The 22013-nt window shown below is 32.8% G+C and overlaps 2 protein-coding genes across 3 annotated transcripts in view; both read right to left on the bottom strand.

The window, feature by feature from the left end:
• The window catches only part of LOC133185475 (activating signal cointegrator 1 complex subunit 3-like), an 86858-nt gene that overhangs the window by 35415 nt on the left and 29430 nt on the right, over positions 1 to 22013 (bottom strand). Inside the window, exons 31-34 of the mRNA XM_061320722.1 lie at positions 5949 to 6086; positions 1452 to 1572; positions 748 to 880; positions 253 to 378 (exon numbers count right to left, since the gene is read on the bottom strand). Coding sequence (XP_061176706.1) covers positions 253 to 378; positions 748 to 880; positions 1452 to 1572; positions 5949 to 6086 — 518 coding nt within the window. The remainder of the gene's footprint in view (positions 1 to 252; positions 379 to 747; positions 881 to 1451; positions 1573 to 5948; positions 6087 to 22013) is intronic.
• LOC133186064 (beta-1,4-galactosyltransferase galt-1-like) lies at positions 10946 to 15480 on the bottom strand. Of its 2 annotated transcripts, none has more exons than XM_061321345.1 (2): positions 15017 to 15480; positions 10946 to 12447 (listed from the first exon to the last, which is right to left on the bottom strand). In XM_061321345.1, the coding sequence occupies exon 2, from the start codon at positions 12424 to 12426 to the stop codon at positions 11053 to 11055; it is 1374 nt and encodes a 457-aa protein (XP_061177329.1). In that variant the 5' UTR covers positions 12427 to 12447; positions 15017 to 15480; the 3' UTR covers positions 10946 to 11052. The 2 variants fall into 2 exon arrangements, with proteins under 2 accessions (XP_061177329.1, XP_061177328.1); XM_061321344.1 differs by lacking the exon at positions 15017 to 15480 and adding an exon at positions 14139 to 14250 and having other exon boundaries at positions 10947 to 12447.

Raw genomic sequence — 22013 nt, forward strand, 5'->3', positions numbered from 1 at the left:
GGTTAAAATGTGATCAGAAAAGCTCACTTGAGCTTTCAGCTCAGGTGAGCTAAAAATACAAATTTCCATTTGTTTTCCTTAGGGATGACTTACTTCATGCAAAGTTTTAGATATGAAAAAAAAAGAAATACTTATTAAATTCTGGCCAGAAGAGAGCTTTAAATACAGGTAGCTATAAATGAAAAGCCATTTAGAAGCACTTGTAAAAATATGGTAAGGGTTAAGAATTTACGATGTGAATGTGCTACTTACGTAGGATTCTGCACTAGACGTCTGAAGAAGTACGTCCATGTGATGTAGTCCATAGCGTCTTGTTTAGATGTTACTGTTCCCGCTATAATCTCAGCATTCATGTGATCAGGGAGTACCTCCAACAGACTACAAAAGAAAACATGGATTTCATGATAAGGATTCACTATCTTCAATTACATCACTTTTAATAAAACATTTAACAACTTCAGCTTATCAAGGATTTTTTAAGATGTCACAAATGTTGGGAGACTTTTTTTATGAGACTCTGACATGTTCAGTTAAAACCCTACACCCAACTACTAATTTATAACCTATCAAGAATCACAATAGACCATTATCATATGTGCAATATATGACCTTTTCTTTAAAAATTTTTCCACTTTAAAATTTTCCCAAACTGTATTAATTGATCAATCATAGATTAAAGATGACGGAGTTATCCCAACTTTTTTTTCTATCCTCTACACAGAGTTACCTCTCTTTGTTCAGACTTACTTTGACTCCACAGGAAATGGTTCGTAGAGGAATCGCTTGTAGAAATGTTTCTTGATGTCATGTACCAGAATCATGGCTACTCCTTGGTCATCAAACTGAGGCCGACCTGCTCGACCCATCATCTGGAGCACATCTATCATACATCACAAATAATATAAGAATATCGTACATTTATAAAATTCAGAAAGTTAATTCTTTGCACATATGACAGCAAATTAGTGTCAGGTTTTTATGTATGAGATTTCCTGAAATAGGCCTAAAATAAAAATTTGTTTGTTTGCAGTTGCCTACCGACCCACCATAAATGCTCCCGACTCAAACTTTTTTCAGTTATTTTTTTTTTTTTTTTAAAGTTTCAAACTTTCAGAATATTGAAACTGTTTCATTTTCTATATTTGATTTTTTGTTTTGTTTTTTTTTTTTTAATCAATCAGTGGTTAGTTTTAACAAGTAGAACTTATTTATGTTTAGTAAGCCTACTTTTGTTAAGAAAAATCTGAAAACTACAATTTTTTTTCCAAAAAAAAGAAAAAAGAAAATAGAAATACCTACCTACCAACCCACTCTAAAATTTATAGGTCGGTAACTGCAAACAAAGAATTTTTTAACCTTGGCCTCATAAGCTTTTTCAAATTAAGAATTGCTATATTGAATGTTCATTGCATACAATATAGCAAGTATTAATTCTACAGCATCGTCAATACCTGTAATTGGAAAATCCACATAGCGACGAGTCTTTCCATCAAAGTATTCTGTTCCTTTGACAACCACTAGGTGAGCTGGGAAGTTAACACCCCAAGCTAAGGTACTGGTGGCTATCAAAACCTACAACATTATAAGTCACATAATGAGGTTTCTTTTAGTGATGGATAGAAGGTAACTTTAAATTCATGCATATTCAACAATGTAATATACATGTATAAATACTGAATGTAGTTGAGGGTAACATTGAAAATGTTCACTCCAAGAAAACCACTGTCAACAGAGGCACAGCTGAGGTTGACAATGGTTTTTCGAGGGGTGAAAGTTTCCAATGCTACACTCAACTACATGCTGTATCTATTATATTATATTGAATGTTTTATACAAATACATGTAACACTGAACCGTGCACGCATAAATTCTGCGCAGTTAATATTTTTTGGGAATATCACCCGTCATCGAGCAATGTGGCTGTTGCTATGCTGGAGGGTGTGGTTTCATCATTCAAAGGGTAATAGTGTTTTTTAACAAGTGTTTCTCGACGAATCAGATTCAACTAATTTACATGAAAGTATAATATTCACAATTATTGTATTTTCATGTTAAAATAAAGTCTATTAGACATTCAATTTCCAATAACTAACAATTTTTCTAAATGATATATAGCAAAAATCAGACAATGATACTTGAATACTAATCCATATACAAAGTCAAGATTTCCTGGACTACAACCAGAAATCTTAAATCGATGACAGACAAAACCCTTTTTTAAAGAAAAAAATCCTGAATATCTTTACTTAAAACTAACAATACTGGTAATTATAACACTAGGCCCAAAAGCCCCAATGCTTTTCTGTCACCTTGGCCCTGTTGTTCTTACAGGATTGTTTTTAAAATGTTTTCCCTCTATATTAATTCCTATGAAAAATTTTCACCCCATAATGTGACTCCACCCTAACCCAAATCTTGAATCCACACTACATGGGGATTCTGAATATTAATATCACTAACATGGTCTTGCTATTCTAGAGAAGAAGATTTTTAAAATATTTTGTATTACATGTATTATGTAAAATTTGATCCCCAATTTTGACCCCACCATGACCCCAGAATCTGTAATATGAACAAACTTGAATTAACAAAACCTTAGAGCCTTTTAACAACAACAACAACAAAAAAATCCAAAAAGCAAAACGAAACAAATCAAAACAAAACAAAACCAAGAGGCCCACGGGCCACAACACTCACCTGAGTCACCTTGGCCCTGCTGTTCAAGAGACAAGTGGCCCCACCCTATCCCCCAGGGTCTTGATTTGAACAAACTTGAAGCTACACTATCTCAGGATTCTTGCATTGTAATATCACTAATCATGGCCCTGCTATACTTGAGAAGAGTTTTTCCCTATATATTCCTATGTAAAACTTTGATCTCCTATTGTGGCCTCACTCTACCCCCAGAGGCCATGATTTGAACAAACTTGAATCTACCCTTTGTCAGAAAGTTTTTACTTACCTTATCTACCAAGTTAATTTGCTTATAAGTTGCATTTTTCCAGATTATTTTGGAGGAATTTGCCATTGACCCACTTTTAAGTTGGTGTGTTTTTTTTGCCAGAATCTGCAGCCAATTTCAAATTAATATTCTATTGTACTAACCTGTGTTTCAAAGTATATTTGGGGTATGACATTGATATTTGATCTTTTACTAACAATTTAAACAAAAATAAGATAATTTAAATCTGTAAGCACTTGTGTTATTTGCATGTGGTAACCTAAGATTTTCCTTTTCCTGCATTAGAATAAAATCCGACATTTATGAATGATTTTCATTAGAGTTGTTGCAAAATTAATATATTTCCTCTTCCAGAAAAAATATCCAATTTTCTAGGACTCGTTTATAAGTCGGACATGAGTTTTGGATCAAAATTTAACTCCCAAAAATTCAATTATAGGCGAGTATATTGGCTAATGTTATTTTTTCTGGCCCAGTGGTTCTTGAGAAGATTTTTAAAGACATTCACACAAATTTTGCATTTTCCTGATTATCTCCCCTTTCAACAAGGTGTGGCCCATCATTTGAAAAAAACTTGAATTCCCTTCACCCAAGGATGCTTTAATATGCTAAGTCTGGTTGAAATTGGTCCAGTGATACTGGAGAAGTTGAAAATGTGAAAAATTAATAGAAAGATCAACAGACAGACAAAAAATTTCAATCAGAAAAGCTCCCTTGAGCTACAAAAAACTTTTAAAAAGTTTTTAAAACAAATATTACTTAAGTCAGGCCAGGTTCTATTGACAAGTTAGACAAAGCAAGAATATAACACACCAATTAAATTAGTTGATGTTATTTGCTTAACTTTTGTAATTTACAGACCAGAAAACTTGATGTATTCCATTATCTATGATTGATTTTGTCAGACTCTTGAGAACATCATTGTGGAGATGTGAGACCAAACAACAAGCATTGACCTTTGGTGGACATTAATCATTTCTGTTACACGGCTCTTGGAGTATTTATTCTATCTCCAAGACAGAAGACATTCCCTGAACTAGCTCTGAAGTTCTCTTACAAGACAAGTCTTCAATCAACAAAAACTGACAGAGACTTGGGAAGACCTAGGAAATGAAAAATGAATGAATACAAAAAAATACACCTCCAAATGAGGCATAAAATCACAATACAAATTATCTGAGAGTACTGTTTCTTCAGCACCACAATTACCTTTAAAAATGCCTTATTTACTACAACATGACCAAGACTCTTCAAAACTCACAGACTTCTTAATCTGTCTGTGGATTACAAAATTTATTGCTTTAGCCCTGTCCATTTTGCAAATGTCTTCTAATCAAAAGACTTCTCTCTCTGGCCATGCAGTATTTATATGACAAAGATGAGGACTGAAAGTTCTTGAGGTACTCTTGATATCAATTTTAGATTGATCTAACACTAAATGTCTTATACAAAAAAAAAAAAGAATTCAAAGACTATACAAGTAAGCTCAACAAAAAACATCTTTAAGTGAGACAAAGACTTCTAACAAACACATGTTCAATTTAGGATGGATTTACTTATTTCATCATTACAATGTTTTTAGTGGGGGTCATTCAAACTAAGTCTCATAGAGTGCACTGAAGATGTATCACCCAAAAATAAGTTTGGCTTAAAAACTTTAACCTTTAGTCATGTTAAGCATAAACTCTCCTTATCCAAGCTAAGTGCTGAAAATAGTGTTGAGGATCGAAAATGAAGAATAAGTGGTAAATCAAAATACAGTCAAAAAACCTCGTTAGCTCCAACTCGATGGGACCGAGAAAAAACTTCAGGATATCCAAGGGTTTGAGATATCGAGGGTAAAATACTTAAGAAATGCGTGTTTGGGACTTCCCAATCACTTCAACATATCCATGGTATTCAAGATATCCTTGTTCGAGATACCGAAGTTCAACTGTATCTATCACTGATTTTCTTTCACTTTGCAAGTACTCCACTAATGCTTTTCCCCTTTCCTCTATCATGCTTTCTTCAAACTGGCTTGAAAGCAATATGTGAAGTTGATTTAGGATGGAGAATATAGATTTCTAATTCTACAAATCCTTATACAATATCGTCGAAATTTAGTGGTGCTAATATTTCTGCCTGTTGCCTTAGATTCTCATCCCTGCCCACCCCTCTCAGAGTCCAACTCATTGTTTTTTATTTTGGTTCTGTGTTATCAAAAGTATTTATAATTTTTTACTAAATAAAAACAAAAGGAATTGAGCATGGTATAAGTTTTAGATTAACTCCCCTTTTGCATCAAAAGTCATGTGGTGCTATGTTTAGCACAGGTGTATGTGGAGAATGTAGAAAAATAAGCAAAAAAAGAAAGCTTTCACATAAGTTTCATCTTTTCTTGACCAATGGTTCTTAATGAGATTTTTAAAAGTTGCCATAAAATTTTCAATAATGCTTTATTACCTCCTCTTGAAAAAGGTACTGTTCATTTGAACAAACTTATATTCCCTTTACCCGAGGATGCTAATTGTGCCAAGTTTGGTTGAAATTGGTCCAGTGATACTAGAGAAGAAGTCAAAAGTGTGAAGAGTCTACAGACAGACAGACAGACATGTATGGTGAATTAATATACCTTTGTACACTGTTTGCAGGAGATATACTGTAGAAGCACAAATTTTTGTGGGGATAAAATTTCGTTGAATTGTCATCTAAAAAGGTTTCGTTGGCATTAAATTTCATTGTTTTGAAAGTTACTTTATTTGATATATAGTAATATAAAATTTCCTGTGGGATTCAATTTTGTTGATAATTGTTAACAACGAAATAAACGAAATTTAATCCCCAACGAAAATTTCTGCTTTTACAGTAACAATGAAGATGGAAATCACAGATTTTCCTTTTCTTCAGATTTTGTGTAGGAGTTACATGTCAGTAACCTTGAGACCATAGATCTACCAGAGAATGACAGAGATGTAATGAGTCTCCCAACAGTTTATAAACCTACCTGTATTTTCTGATTGACAAAGAGCTCTTCACAGACTTTTCTGTCTCGTTCTATCAAGCCAGCATGATGTAGACCAATTCCAAATGCCAGTGTTAGCTTCAGGTTTGTGTCTTTGATACCTGATATGATATTTTCCATCTGAAAGTTCAAATAAACAGAGGTTCTCATTTTAAATCTATACGAAATAAGAAAAAATGTTGCCAACATGCATTGTCATGGTTTTCAGTAAAATTTAAAACAATGCCTTGAATTTTTAGTGCAATTACAAATTTGTTCCATAATTTGCTCCATCAATATATACCATATGTTAATGGATAATATGACTATAATGTGCAATATAAAATGTTGTTATTTATACTTGAAATAACACAGATGCCTTGGAAGATTTCCTTAACTGTGATTTATTGTGTGATTACATCAACAGTTCCAAAAATATAAATAACCCTAATATTATATAAATACATGTACTGCATGTAGTTGAGGATAACATTGAAAATTTTCACCCAAAGAAAACCATTGTCAACCGAGGCACAGTAGAGGTTGACAATGGTTTTCGAGGGGTGAAAATGTTCAATGTTACCCTCAACTACAGGCTGTATTTATTATATTATACTGAACTATCATTGAATTTATAATGTTTGTATAAAAATATAATCTGGCAGAAATAACATCAAAAGATACACAATGTAATAAGTTCACAATGCTCCACGGTGACTTAATTAATATCATAAACGAAATATAGGACAGGCTGGGTAATGACAGGATGTTTAAACAGCAATTTACACTTCACCAATTGACCAATTACCCAAACACCTCAATCCCGAGTCTTCATTAATTATCTCAAAATTAGTGAATACGTTATGACTTTTCAACATTCATAGCTTTTTTTAAATTGCAAACTGAATTTCAATGAAATTTTCACATATTTTAATTTTTTTTCCGACTAACCGATTGCAGATTTCCTAACCGATTACCATCGTTCCGACCGATTAATCGGTTAACCGGTTAAAAATTGCCATCCCTAAAATGAATATAGACTGAACCATACGCATGCACATAAATTCAATATTTTTTGGAATATCACCCATCGATCATCAAGCAATGTTGACTGTTGCTACTCTAGAGGGCTTGCTTCCATCATTTAGAGGGTAATAGTGTTTTTAAACAAATGTTTCTCAATTAATGAATCAGATTCAACTAATTTACATGAAAATATAATATAAGTAAATGTACAAGGTGACAAAAGAAAACAAATTTATAATCTAGCTGTAATATCATGATTTGATCCTATACCTCTAATTAAATATACTGTAAATGTGGTGTTAATTATGTGCCTCAGTTGACAATAGGGGTTATTTCTGTGATAACTAAATTATATAACACTAAAACTAAATAAAATATGTTAAAAGGTGTTAACATACAAGGGATATATATTGCATATTTGGTGTATTTAATCACCGCTATGTGTAAATTTCCACATTAACAGTACTGACATGATATTCCTTTGAGACCCCTAGCAGCAGAAGGATCACTAACTGATATGTGATGAGTTCTTGAATGAATTTAGATGCCACACTCAGATATTAGAGAGGCGTAGTGACAATACACATACTATATACTTGTACATGTAGCAGGGGATCCCCCCCCACTAGGAAATCTTTCTTTTAGGTACATATCACCAGTTTTGCTAATGATCAGTTAGTGGAAGTATGTACACACATACACACTTGTAGATGGCCTAGTACCCATAAGTATGAACTTGTAGCATATATTTTCCTGTTTCAAATGGTATTTATTTAAAGGTGTGTGCTTTTTCTAAAACATGAAGTATTATATTGTGAAAATTGACATTACAAATTATATTGTTATCATTGAAAAATATCATTTATAGTGTTAAACTACACAAGATCTTAATTTTCAAAACACGTTTTGATGTTTAAATTGTCCTTAAATCCTGACCTTTAACAAAATGACTCCAAATTCATATATGTCTTTTTCTTAGTTTTCTCCTCCTAGTGATGATTTAGTAACTTAAGTTACATAAGGACATTTGTTAACTGTAGATTTTTAAAACAAGGATGATGCAGATAGATATCTCTACTTATATCAGTTTAAATCCCTGTCGTAACCTTACCTTCGGCTGATGTACTTGACTTTGTCACTGAAATGTGACAAGTTAGGGGACAAAATTTACCATTAAAGGACTGCATGTACTTACCATAGTCTTCTTGGAGGAGGATTTACATAATTAGTCAACTAATTTGTACACATGTGTAACTGCTGAAGAATTAATTTAATTGCCCCTTAACCATTACACCTATATATTCCTATGTAAAACTTTGACCCACTGTTGTGGCCCCACCCTATCCCTGGGGGTCATGATTCGAATAATCTTGAATCTACACTACCTGAGGATACTTCTGCATTAATATGACTAATAATGGCTCACCTGTTCTTGAGAAGAAGAATTTTAAAGGTATTTCCTACATATTTCTTTGGTGAACTTTGACCCCCTGTTTTGGCCCCGCCCTACCCCCAGGGGTCATGATTGGAACAAACTTGAATCTACACTACCTGAGGATACTTCTGTTATGACTTTTCATGGCTTTGCTGTTCTAGAGAAGAAGATTTTTAAAGACATTTCCTATATATTCCTATGTAAAACTTCGACCCCCACTTGCGGCCCTGCCCTACCCCCAGGGGTCATGATATGAAAAAATTTGAATCTACAGTATGTAGTGAAGCTTTCACATAAGTTTCATCTTTTTTTGCCCAGTGGTTCCTGAGAAGAAGATTTTTAAAAGATGCCACCAAATTTTCACGAATTCTTAATTATCTCCCCTTGAAAGAAGGCGCGGTACTTCCTGTGAACAAACTTAAATCCCCTTCACCCAAGGATGCTTTATGGCAAGTCTGGTTGAAATTGGCCCAGTGGTTCTTGAGAAGAGAATGTGAAAAGTTTACAGACTACAGACGACAGACGGACTCCGGACACTCCTTGATCAGAAAAGCTCACTTGAGCCTTCGGCTCAGGTGAGCTAAAAAAAAGTTTTCTAAGTGAAGGAGTTCTTTCATTTGTTAACTTATTTGAAGTGATTAAACAATGGGCTATGGCAACACTTCACTTTGACTCAGACTTCAGTTTTTCTGAGTTTCATTGTGTACTGGGTACCAACCACACAAGAAAACTAGTTCAAATCTTTTCATTAAATTTTAATCAACAAAATAAATTCAGATAACACATGGGACTAATCTCAACAATCAGAAAAATCACGAAAATGATTTATACATGAAATTTTAGAAAGAGATTTTCACTGCAAAATATTCAACTTATAACTAGCCCACATAGCACAAAAAAAATTGACTTATGATCTCTATAGCTTAAGTATGACCTTGACATTTCACATACTGTAAACATATAACATTTGGCTGTGTATTCTTTTTAGCACCTTTGGCAGTAAGCAACTCCCTCTAAATCAAGTACAACACTTAATGTCTTGTACATACATATACATAAATAAGAACGTTAAGAAATGAGCTAAATCAAATCTACACGAACTTGATCAAAAATAAATTTCCACCAAATATCGTACACACTTAATATAATACATTTACAGCCTTGACCTTCAATGAATAAAAAAATACTTCCTTTATAGTTCAAAATTTGTGGCTTAAAAATTGATTTTGACAAACAAACAAAAAATAAATAAATAAATAATAAAATGCCAATCCGGTCTTCTTAAATAATCTAGCCTACACATCAACAAACCTACCTACTAAAAGTCAAAGCGTGACAATTAAAGAAGTAAAGTTAAATGAATTTAGCTGGAGAAAGTTTGAATATCTGATTTCGTATTCTTAAAAAAATCAATACTGAAGTCGGAAAATGTGAAAAAAGCACTGTGCAAGGAAATGATTAAATTTTCGCATTCTATTGTAAATCACCATGAGTATAAAAAAAAGACAAACAATAAAAAACAAAGAAAAAGAAACATTCACTGTTTTATCAATATTTTTTATGATGAATAAACCCAATGATTTACACTAAGTTCATTATGAATTTCAGGTGATTTATGTTTTATTACACCTGCAATCAATAGAATCGTCTAAATCTCATCAACCATCTATTCTTGATCTTAAAGAAATAAAGAAATCGAAATCATTTAAGGTACATAAACATGATATCATCAATATATATTATGCATGGGGATTTTATTTCTAATAGCTGATAAATAATGAACACTGATATTATAGTGTACAACTCCAGGGTAAAACTATAGTTAGAGATTTAATTTCCTGGGAAAACCTAATCCACAAACTAAACAAAATTTATTGTCCTTCAACACTACTGTTATAACAGTAGCTTATCATTGATCTTTGTCATTCCTTAATTTTTCTAGAATATAAGATGCTTTCGTATCATGGAAAGTCTCAAATGTTTACAGATTATCTAAGAAACTCTAGTTTCCCTGTAGAGAAAAAATGACATACTGTACCAAAAAGGTAGGTATACTCAAAATATGCAATGTTACTGTCTTCAGAAACAATTTAATCACACGAAATATATGTCATTTACTGTCGATCACCAAATCATTGTGTACCCTTTAATTTCGCGAGATTCTCATTTTTTGGTATATATAAGCGAGACATAATTTTCACAAACTCTGGTTATTGTTCTTTTTGTTTGTTTGTTTGTTTTATTGTTTAACGTCCCTCTCGAGAATTTTTCCCTCATATGGAGATGCCACCACTTGCCGGTGGAGGGCTACAAATTTTGACCTATGCTCGGCACTCAGGGCCATTGAGTTCTATATAATCTTTTGTACTACAAATATATGCGAGAATAAAATTTTTGCGAGCAGGCAGCCTTGCGTAATTACGCGAAAATAAAGTTCTCATGAATAAAAAGTGATCTACAGTAATTACAGTAGGAAAAAAAAAAATGGCATAATGTTATTTATATTATGTCAAAATTAATCACAAAACAAGCTTCATATTGTCAAATTTATAATTACAGTTATTGTACATTGATTTTACAAGTGAAAAAATAAATAATTTAGAGAATAATAATACCATAAATTATTAACCTAGGTAATTCTGGGAATCATATTAACGTTAGATTCATAATATATATAAATCTATTTTTTAGCACACTTGAATATTTGAGCATTGTTTTGTCATCTTCAAATTTATCACATTTCATGCCGTAATTTTTGACACACTTTCTATAGTGATGTAGATTGGCTACTTTGGTATCCACTGTTTTAATGGTTAAATCCTCCCCTAATGGTTTGCTAACATGATGAATTCCAACTTCAAATATCTTTGATGGCATTATCATGACTTTGGTTCTTACTTTACTGTACATGGCTGTTCTTGAAAATTGTTTCATTGTCACGAGGTCTTTTGAGTCCCCAGGGTCAAAGAAAGCACTGTGAAAGCTAAGCCCCACAACTCTGTCTTGGAATAAATCTGACAAAGCTTCAGACCAGAGTTTATGAGAAGTGTGTGGCACAACATATTCATCGATGTCTTGTAGCACCATAAAATTAAAGAGACTCATTGCTCGGAACATGCAGTCATTATGGGCCAGTAACTGGCCGTGGTACCATAGCGAGGATTCCTTAATCTCCCCCGGTATCACCCATGGTATAACAGTCACTAAACCCCGCTCCCTGTAATACTGAAGAAGTTTTCTAGTCTCATTTTTTGATATGTGAAAATCATAAAAAATGAAATGCTGAGCACCAAGTAATTGATTTAATTCGATGAATTCCACAAGCCTTCCTTTATCTACTTCTCCAAAGAGAGGCGGAATACATACACCGTAACTGTACTGTGTGGAGTTCGGAGAGATCTTGGTTACATTAACAGACACTGTCCTCACCTCATCTGAACCTGATTCCTTGGCCTTAATTATAACATGGCATGGTTTTAACCCTCTATCCACTGGGAAAGATAAGATGTATCCACCCATCATTTTGTTGTGGTTTTCACACATTTCATACACAACAGCACTGATATTAGCTCCTTCTTCGTCACCAAAATGGCATGTTACTTCAACCTTGTCCTTTTTCTTTCTGGCAAGAATGGCCATAACCCTAACATAAGCTTGACTAGTTCTTTCATCCAAGTAGGCTGAGTAAATATACAGAACATTGGGAAGCACTGTCTGGAATTTGTATTCCATATTCTTTGGAGAAATGAAGCAATCATCACTCAGAGGCCCTGCTGGTCCTCTATAGAATGACTCACTATGGACCTGAAAGTGAGATAAATCCCTTCTCAATCCATTTGCTTCAACAGAACTAGCATTAAATTTGAGCAGGGCTGAATGAACATGTCTTACAATGCCTTTAATTTGCTTGTTCTGAAGGATTTCCAGCTGAAGTTGGCCATGGAAAACAAAAACCATTAACATGTAGAACATGCACATTATCAGGAAATAAATTCGATAAGGCCATCCTCTTCTTCCCATTCCAACATGTATTCACGTTTGCTGGAATAAAAAAGACAAATACTGTCAATTAGTGTAAAATCAATACAGCTGTGAAGGCACTGTCACACATCCACTCCAATAAAGAGTCTGTATCCCTCATTTTAAAAAACAAAATAAAATATAAATTTTGAACAAAGAATGACTAAAACAATTATTATACTTCCTGCTCTTGTTATTTTACTTCAACACATTTACTGGTGATTTTTGGAATTGATGAGTTTTAACATTTACCGGTACTTGGAAAGAAATCTATAAGAGGAGCCACTTTAATATTCAACAAAGATTTTGAAAATCTTCCAATATGGTACACTGAATTTATACACATCAGCAAAGAACAATAATAATTGACTTTGTAATGAAGCATAACTTTGAACCTTCTTTTTGTAATAAAAAACAAAAAAAGCTTGGTACAGTTATGACACAACAGTGAACGACTTTAACATAAAAACCTAGAAATACAAACTATACTTTCAAAATAATTTTTCTCAGACTTTTTAAATTTTTCTTTGCCTCAAATATTAAAGGTCCAGTATAGCTACAAATTTTAATTGACTTCCGACTTCTAAACTAGGAATTATAAGCCAAGATAAAACAATAAAGTTTCTATTTTACATATTTTACTTATTTCAGAAAACATGGATGAAACTACAAAACCTGCATTTTGATACTAGGATCGTGAAAACATACCCGTTTAAAAAAAAATCACTTGTAAAAGATACACAAATTTTTAGAAGTCATCCCCGATAATTCGGAATCCATGCAGTGATATTTCCAATATACTCCTCTCCCTATACCTGCTGTCCAATGGTATGGACCTGTTTGACGGAGACTGTTATATCTACATACCTGTTGTCACAAAACGATACTATTGATCCTGTAGTCTTTTTGCACATTATTAATTCACAACTTATAATTCATGATAATTGCATCACAACTCTATATCATGGTTCCCAATGCATACAACATCATCCAGTAAAAGAATATTTACCAAGCTTTTATAGAAGGAAATATTAATAAATATTGACATTAAATTAAAAATATCTACACTATATTATATGCTTTGCAAAGTATGAGGTCACCAGGAAAATTGAACATCCTGTCCCTATAAAAAAATCACTTCCCTTTGGTGTTGTCATTACTAACAGTGTTTACATATTATATTTCTTTTTTAAAGAATTATATAATTTTTCAACGATCAATTATTTTCACGATTCCTCAAATATTACATACTTGGTAACAGTCATCCGTTATTTTATCTTATGTATTAAATACACGTATCACACTGCAGCATAATCAATCTAGAACTGTACACCTCATCCGAGTAGTAGGTGCTTGAAAACAAAGCTTTAATCAGATTTTTTTTTCCCGAGATGTACCTTACCCTGATACGTCCTAAATATGATCCACAGAAATAGACCAAATAAAACAACAGTGTCATCAACATAATACACACGTATACCCTGTACAGCCCCTCTCTTTCTCTCTATTACACAATTTATTAGTTTTTCTGAAGAATTGAGCTAATTCATTTTGTGATGACAATATTCAAACAATAAGCTTTAAATAAACTGCCTAATCTAATTGTTAAGTTGGCTAATATACTTTCTCTGAATCAACATCTCCTTCAGTATCCTATGTTGTTTATATTGACTAAAGTCTACAGATTAAATATGTTAAAGTACATAACTTACAGGTCAAATAATGTGATATATTGCCTTCAATATTTACTTCCATCTTTAAACTATATCAAACATGGTAATGTTTTTCTGGGACTAAATGTTGTGTCTTAATAAAATGTGTATGCAGTAAATTTACATTTAAAGTTTACACAGTGCCAATCAGATTTTTAACTTCCTGTTTGATATCTCTGTTTTCAGTCTAATCTAATTATCCATTGAATAAAATTGATATTTTCACAAGTGTTTTTTTTCCATAACACAAAACTCCCTACTTTTATTTTTAGAATGTACTTTTTGCCCGAAAACAAATTTTACAATATATTTCACATTTAGTTACTTCATTGTTCAATGAAAATTAGGAAAAAAGTAGAAATCATAATTAATATCAATTGCCTATGGGAAATGTATCAGGGCACTGTACTTTGCATCTGTCTTCACATAATTATAAAACCGATTTACACTAAAACAGAATGATTAGTGTACTCATTTTGCATAGGCATTTCTTTCTCAGTAACCAGCAAAATTTTCAAACAATTAACCTGATTAAAATATTTAAACAATACTCATGTGAACTTTAACCTTTTACACCTAGGACACACCTCAATTTCTCAGATTAAAAATGAGTGGGATGGGATGTTATATGGACTTGCAGGGTTCATATTAGGAAGAGTACGGTAACCACGTTTGGCTTCTGAGTTTTTCTGATTCTTAATAAATGAATGTAATTTAACTGCACACAGAATTATGAATTTGACAGTAAAATATGAAAAAAAAACCCACATACAATTAAATACTGCTTAGTATAACTTTTTTTGATTTTTGACTTGATTATACATCAAACTAATGAACAATTTCCTAAAAATAATGGTTTATATGTACACTTTACATACCACAAGACTTTGCCTCATTGTCTACACAGCAAGAAATGTTTATCCTCCCTCAGATTTAGCAGGGGTGAGCAATTCCTCATGTTAGGGTCAGAAAAATGCTTGATCACAGAGTTGTCTTCTCTTGACACATCATAAAAATTAGTCATTTAAAATAATCCTTTCTGTTCATCTTCCCCTTTTGTGTAGGAATAGGAAACCCATTTCCTGTAAAAAGTGATGCATTGCTGAAGAAAAAACATATCAGTCCAAGTCTCTCCATTACTGTAAACTCTTGAATTTAAGTGCAGCATGATTGAACACTTTTATTAAAGTGCACTTTAAAAACTTAGATCAAACAACCTCCACAAAAACTCTTATCACTAAATGCAACTGCCCATTCATCGAAAGTGACTAATGGAGCTCAATTGCAAGGTTACATTGAAGGCAAATCCAGGTAACAAAAGCTAGACAAAGTAACACGATGGAAAAAGAAACGAAGGTGCCTTAAAATAAATAAGAGTACCATACCTAGCATCTCTCAGACAAAGCTCAGTCACAATATTCCATACAAAAAAAAAATCAATGACTTTCGTATCATCTGAGGATACCATAGCATTCCGTTGTAGGGATGTTCTCTGCTATTAATATTGAATTGTTAATGACGTATTTACTACTTCCAAAAGAAGTCATTTGCAAATCCATATCCTATAATCAATTAATATTATCCTAAAATAAGTATCAAATTATATGAGGACATACTATATCATGTATGAACTGCAAATTACCATTTGTATGCTACATTGTGTAAGAACGTAGTCCTAGGCACCAATTAACAGGTATTAATTTAAATCAAATATTTAATTGTGACAACAATACCAACAGGTTTGTTCTTTAAATATTGTAAACTGTTTCTATTTAGTTAAAGCTGTTGATAATAATTTTTCCTTTAACTGGTCTTGCAATAAGAGGGAGTATAAAGAAATCTGAAATCATTTTAACAAAAGAACACTTTAGGGATCATCACATGGGAAAGCAACATTCATAGAATTGTTTCCTGAGCAAGAAACTCTTATCAAATCACAACTTTTCACTATTTAAAGAAACCTTTTTCTTCCTTTACCTTAAAGGACTTATCGCATGTTTCTAAATTATTTGAAGTTAAAAGCGTAAAACGTTCCTTATGACCACAGTTTATAAATTTTGTGTTTTTACTGCGGATAAACCGCGGTAATTAACCAATTAATGACTCAAATGAAAACCCCTGAATTAAAAATCTAAGTTAATTAGATAGCGATCACGTGACCCTGTGACGTCAAAGGCGACAATGGCTGACCAGCTCTTCACGTAATCTTACTAAAATATACACGATACAACCTGAATTTTCTGCGTTATGGACAACCAAATTACTGATTTTATCGATATGAATTTTAATATCCAACCTTATATTTTCGAATTGTCAGCAAGAAGTAATCTGAAAAATCCGTTAACATTGGAAAAATAGCAGCGACGATAGCGAGGGAGACGCAGCGAAGACGAAGAAACTCGCCATCACAATACACAGATACAATTTGATTTGTCATTTTATCACATGTATTAACTCATTTGATTGACAAATTTAATATTACATAACTTTGTTATTCTTCGTTTTTAACATAACATTAATTTATGCAAGTATGCTTTCATATGTTTTGTAAAGGATGGCGGTTTTGAAAAATAATTTTCCGATCACGAAACATTGCCGTAATCAGACCTACAGATTCTAAATGTTTGGAATAAAAAACGAAAATATCTCAAAATTCTTACACCTTAGAACTAGTTAATGTTTCTATAGTTATTGAAAATCACGTTAGGAATTAATTTTTTCAACATTTTTCATAATGAAGCTGCATTTGTCGTTGATAACTTCGTAAATAGTGTGCAACTTCTCATCTCTCTATCACTGAATTGTCGCCTATGACGTCAGAGCAGTATTTCGCCGAAATCCGACTGAAATATGCATATTGCCGTATTTGAATTTCAGCTCTCAATATCTCTTAAAATATGCTTCCAACAACGTTTATTGTATTCAGAATTTTAATAAACAAGGTTGTAGATAATATTTTTCATAAAATTAAGATTTTTGAAAAATCATGCGATAAGTCCTTTAATATATTTTATAAGTCAGTTCAAACAATCTCATAAAACACGATAACGTACAGATAGGCTTTGATCGTGGATAAGCAACTCTCTGAAGTTCTATACAATATAAATCCTTCCTTCACTTCCTTCAATTTGTCCTTTTCTTGACAACTTTAACAGTGTATTGATATAATCTGTAACATTAGGCATGGCTAAACAAATTTCTTAAAACTTTATGACAGTATTTTTTCTTTATACAAAATACAACTGTTACTGAATTAGTTTGGGAGAGTGTGGATTGGTCTCACCAACCTAGAGGAATGATTTCCTGTTTACATATTTTGAGTGTTGTGATTATTACATGCAAGCATATGTCAGTAAATTTTACTAATTTTGCTATAACATCTTAAGTTTGAATACTTTTTAATATATACAGTTGAACTTCAGTATATCGAACACTGATATCTTGAATACCATGTATATGTCAAAGTGTTTTGGAAGTCCCAACCACTTTTTCTTTAAGTATTTTACCCCAGATATCTCCTATATCCTCGGATTTCTTGAAGTTATTTCTCAGTCCCATCAAGTTTTGAGATAAAGAGGTGTGACTGTAGCTCATAGCCTTTTGGGTAACATACCTAGTTCAGGGAATAGCATCCACAAGTTGTAACGGGAGAACAATTAAATTACTTTGCTAATGGTTCAAGAACCTTAAGAGATGTCTATGAGCATATATTGTAAATGTTCAACTCCAAAAATTAACACTTGATGTTGAGGCAGTATGACAAATTGTGTCAGTCATTTTTCACACAAACCCAATTCATCCTCCAATGCAATCACTTAAAACGTGGTGGTTGAAGGAGAGGGACATGTTTGCCTGCTAAGTGCCAACAGGTGATGAAAAAGATTTTTTATAAATGTAATGTACATACTTTCAATCTACAGTGCTGCCTTTACATATTGCCATCTTTTGTCCAAGATTGATTGGGCATGAAAGCAAGAGGTGTCAATATAACAAGTTTCACCATAATTGCCTTTTTTTTTCTAGTTTAAGACTAGAACATGAGTTCTCATATGTAAGAACTTTGGAAAGTAACTATTGTATGGGGCTTATTTTTGCCAAGGTTAACATTCATCAGATTAAGGATTTTCGTATTGATATATTATAAAATTAATGCAGGGATTAAAATATTCAGTAACCCGACATCCGGGTCTGGTCATTGTAAGAATCAGGCTAGCTAATTTAAATGTAACAGAACTAACAATAGTCCGTCAGACTAGCAGGCTGGGAAAAAAGATTGTCACTTTACTTTCGTTTTCTATGTAGACTGGTTTCTTTTGATGAGATCTAGTTTGTTTCTATCACAAGCATTTTGAAAGTCAGTGAATATATTTGCATGATAAAGCATTTTAATCACATCAAAGTTGAGTAAACAAACAATGTTGTTGGGCTATTTAGTTTGAGGTTTGGGTTAGTAATTTTTCTACTGATCAGTAGCCCCTTGGCTAGTGAGTTTTCCAGGAAAATTTCAACCCCTGTAATGTATATCAAAATACTTACAGCATGCCTTGAATAAAAAGTCTCCAAATGACACAAGAAATAATACATGCAAGTACCACAAGTCTTGGTTGTTTATCATTCATCAATGAATTTATTTTAAACATGATGTGTCAGGTATTAGATAATGCAGCATGTTTTTGTTCACCCCTGGTCAACCAAATCTATAACATATCTATTAAAGGACACTGAGAGTCATGCAATTGCATAACAAGGACTTCTAACACTTGTGTGCCATTTCACAGTGTTTATCTAGAATATATTGCATTGTATAACATGAACTCAACAGTATCTGTATTGTATAACATCCCCATTGCATGACTGACTTAGCCCCACCCTGGGGTCTGAATCATGGGCCAAGGGGCCATGAATTTAACAATTTTTGTTGAGGATTAAACCTTAATTAAAATCATACAAACAGTTCTAGATGTTCATGAATAAAGAAGTGGATTTTTAAGAATGTAATTTTAAAATATAATCATTCAACTTGACCAAACCTGGAGCCTAATTAAACCCTCAACCCAAGGGTATAAATGCTTACTACATAAATTAAAATTTTTTGTAAAAGTGACCTTGAACTTGATCAAACGACCTTGGGTCAAGATCATGACACACCTTCAGGTAGTAAGCAATCTTACAAATTGAAAGGTAGGAACTTTCAATGTTTCTCCATTAGGGAGTTGTAGACCAGACACAAATTTATAATTTTTCTGCCAGTGACCTTCAACTTGCAATAATAATTTTGGGTCAAGGTCATTACACACCTTTGCATCAAGAACAACCATGAACAAACTTTGTTTAGGGGGGGGGGGGGGGTATTATCATGCAAAAAGTTGGCCTGCTATAGGTCTCCTTGAGTACAGAAGTTTTTGAACATTGCTATTTCGATAGCTTTGGCCCAAACTCTCAATAGGCCCCAAGTAGGTAAGGACTATGTAAATCCCAAGTTTTGTTCCCCTTTACCTATAGAAGCTATATGCAAATTGGTTGATATTGGTTCAGAGACATTCTATAAAAACTTAAAAATTTCAAAAGTTTATGACAGACACACAATGCACCATGTTGGATGTATACACAGCTAATGAGTGCATTGTCTATTCTGATAGGAGGTTTAATCAGCGTGTGATAAGAGGTGGATGTTTAATTAATCACTTAACAGTCCAAGAGCAATCAATGATATGTAAGCTAGCACCTTACTTCCAGCATCAGGAAGAGAGACTCGTAATGGAACAAGACATCTGATATCCCAGTGTAACTGTAAACTTGACACTTACAGTAAACCAATCACCCCTGCCTAGCTTCCTGATATTTCCCAATCAAACTGTAATTTGTAGCTTACAGTGCCATATTGAAATTTGATTTTTTTTCTCCCCTTTTTATTGTTCTCTTAGATTGCCTTCCATGGTTGATGAACTTGGGGCCATTTTTTTCATCATTGTATTAACTGTCCACCAACCAGAAATCCAATCAACACCAAATTAGTATGACTCCGTTTCTAAACTGACTATTTCCCATAGGAGATCATCATATCAAGTGTTTAAAGAAAAAGAGAACGTATCAGATTATGAAAAAGAATTACCAAATGCTACAGATATAGATCCAAATAAGGCTGTATATATCTTATTTTTCTGCTTATTTATTGTACATTCCTAATTTGACAAGTTTAAAAAATTACACAGAAGCAATTGTCAGAATCTATTTTCAGAATATGAGAAAAGGAATAAGCTACACACTGTAGAAATTAAGTATTTATCAGCTTTTGTGGAAGATTTTGGTTTTTTTTTATAACACTCTACCCAATTACATACCTAATGAGTTTTTAGAGATATTAATATATTTTTCCATAGACAGCTTATTAAGTTTATGAAAGATTAATCTTACTGAGGAAAAAGGTACCGACAAATCAATTAGTTTTTTCTAGTTCATTTCCCTTCATCTCTTTTTGAATTATTTTTTTTTAGTCTCTCGCAATGAACTCTTTTGGAAACAAAAACTAATAATTGATGTAATTTGCTCCCAGGATCTAATGTTGACTTTGTTGGTTAATATTACATCTACTGCAATAAGCCAGATGTCTGGTAAAATACGGACTTAATCCGAGACTTATTTCTAACTTTGAGATGCACTTGACATTATTAAATGTTTCCAAGCTGCTTAGTCCTTAAGCAAACCCACTCAGAAATTCTACCAGGAATATGAGGTATATTAATTACTTGCAAAGCCCCCAAAGATTGAAACCCAGTATGTAAAAGTCTGTGATTGAACTATGAATCTACAAAACGTTTTGGAAATACAGTTGAACTTTGATATCTTGAACACCAATATCTCAAACACCATGGATATGTTGAACTGACCTGGAAGTCCCAACCACTTACTCTTCAATTATTTTATCCTCAATATCATTAATCCTTGGATATTTTGAATTTTTTTCTCGGTCCCATTGAGTTCAAGATAATTAGGTTTGACTGTAACTTATTCTTACCATGCCATTATCACATTGTTAAGATGAATGACCACATTAAAGATGCAATAAATCATAATGTAACAATTTGTTAAAGTTACATTCTCCTTCCAATTATTGGACATAAAGGTTGTCGATCTTCATTAAAAAGCACAAAGGATACTTCTTGTCTTATACATATTGTATATAATTCTTTGTTATGATATATGATTAATTAAACATTAATGACACCCTTATATCACAATCAATGACTGAAAACTCCATTAACTAAGAAACCACATCCTTATTATTCCAACTTACTCTGAAGAAAGTTTCAGCCATCCTTGTATCTCAAGGGAAAAAATGGCTTCAAAACTGGCTACAGTGTAGTAATTAGTCTTATGCATAAGGTTTCTTCAGATTTTCAACTCTTCATACAATATACCAGGTACTGTATACAAGGTTATTTTCGTCCCGTGTTATTTTCGCCCTCTCACACTTGCAAACAATTTTGACCCATTTTAAAGAGCTTGGTTCACTTCATGCATATAATGGCCCTGAAGATAAACAGATTTATCCACTAACACACTATGTCCCTTTCTCAACATCAATGTAAAGTAGAGACTTGGCGCTTACAGTTTGTATATAAAAGTTTCCTCTAAAGAGTCCAGGTACTGGAAAACAGGTTTTGTGAAATTGCAAAGTTCTTGAAATTTGCAGAAAACAGGTAAATTTGAGAACCTTCAACAAAGAATTAAAATATGAGCACACCCTTCGATCCAAAAATTAAAGTATGTTTTATAATCTTAATGAGCTGTTCTTTCATAATATATTTGCACATTTTGGATCGGAGATTGTGCTGTATACAAAATATTGACAAATAGCATAATATTTTGGCCATT

Source organism: Saccostrea echinata, unplaced genomic scaffold (assembly GCF_033153115.1).
Source record: "Saccostrea echinata isolate AGI-Se365-2 ecotype Australia unplaced genomic scaffold, CSIRO_AGI_Sech_v1 ptg000012l, whole genome shotgun sequence".
Taxonomy (NCBI): domain Eukaryota; kingdom Metazoa; phylum Mollusca; class Bivalvia; order Ostreida; family Ostreidae; genus Saccostrea; species Saccostrea echinata.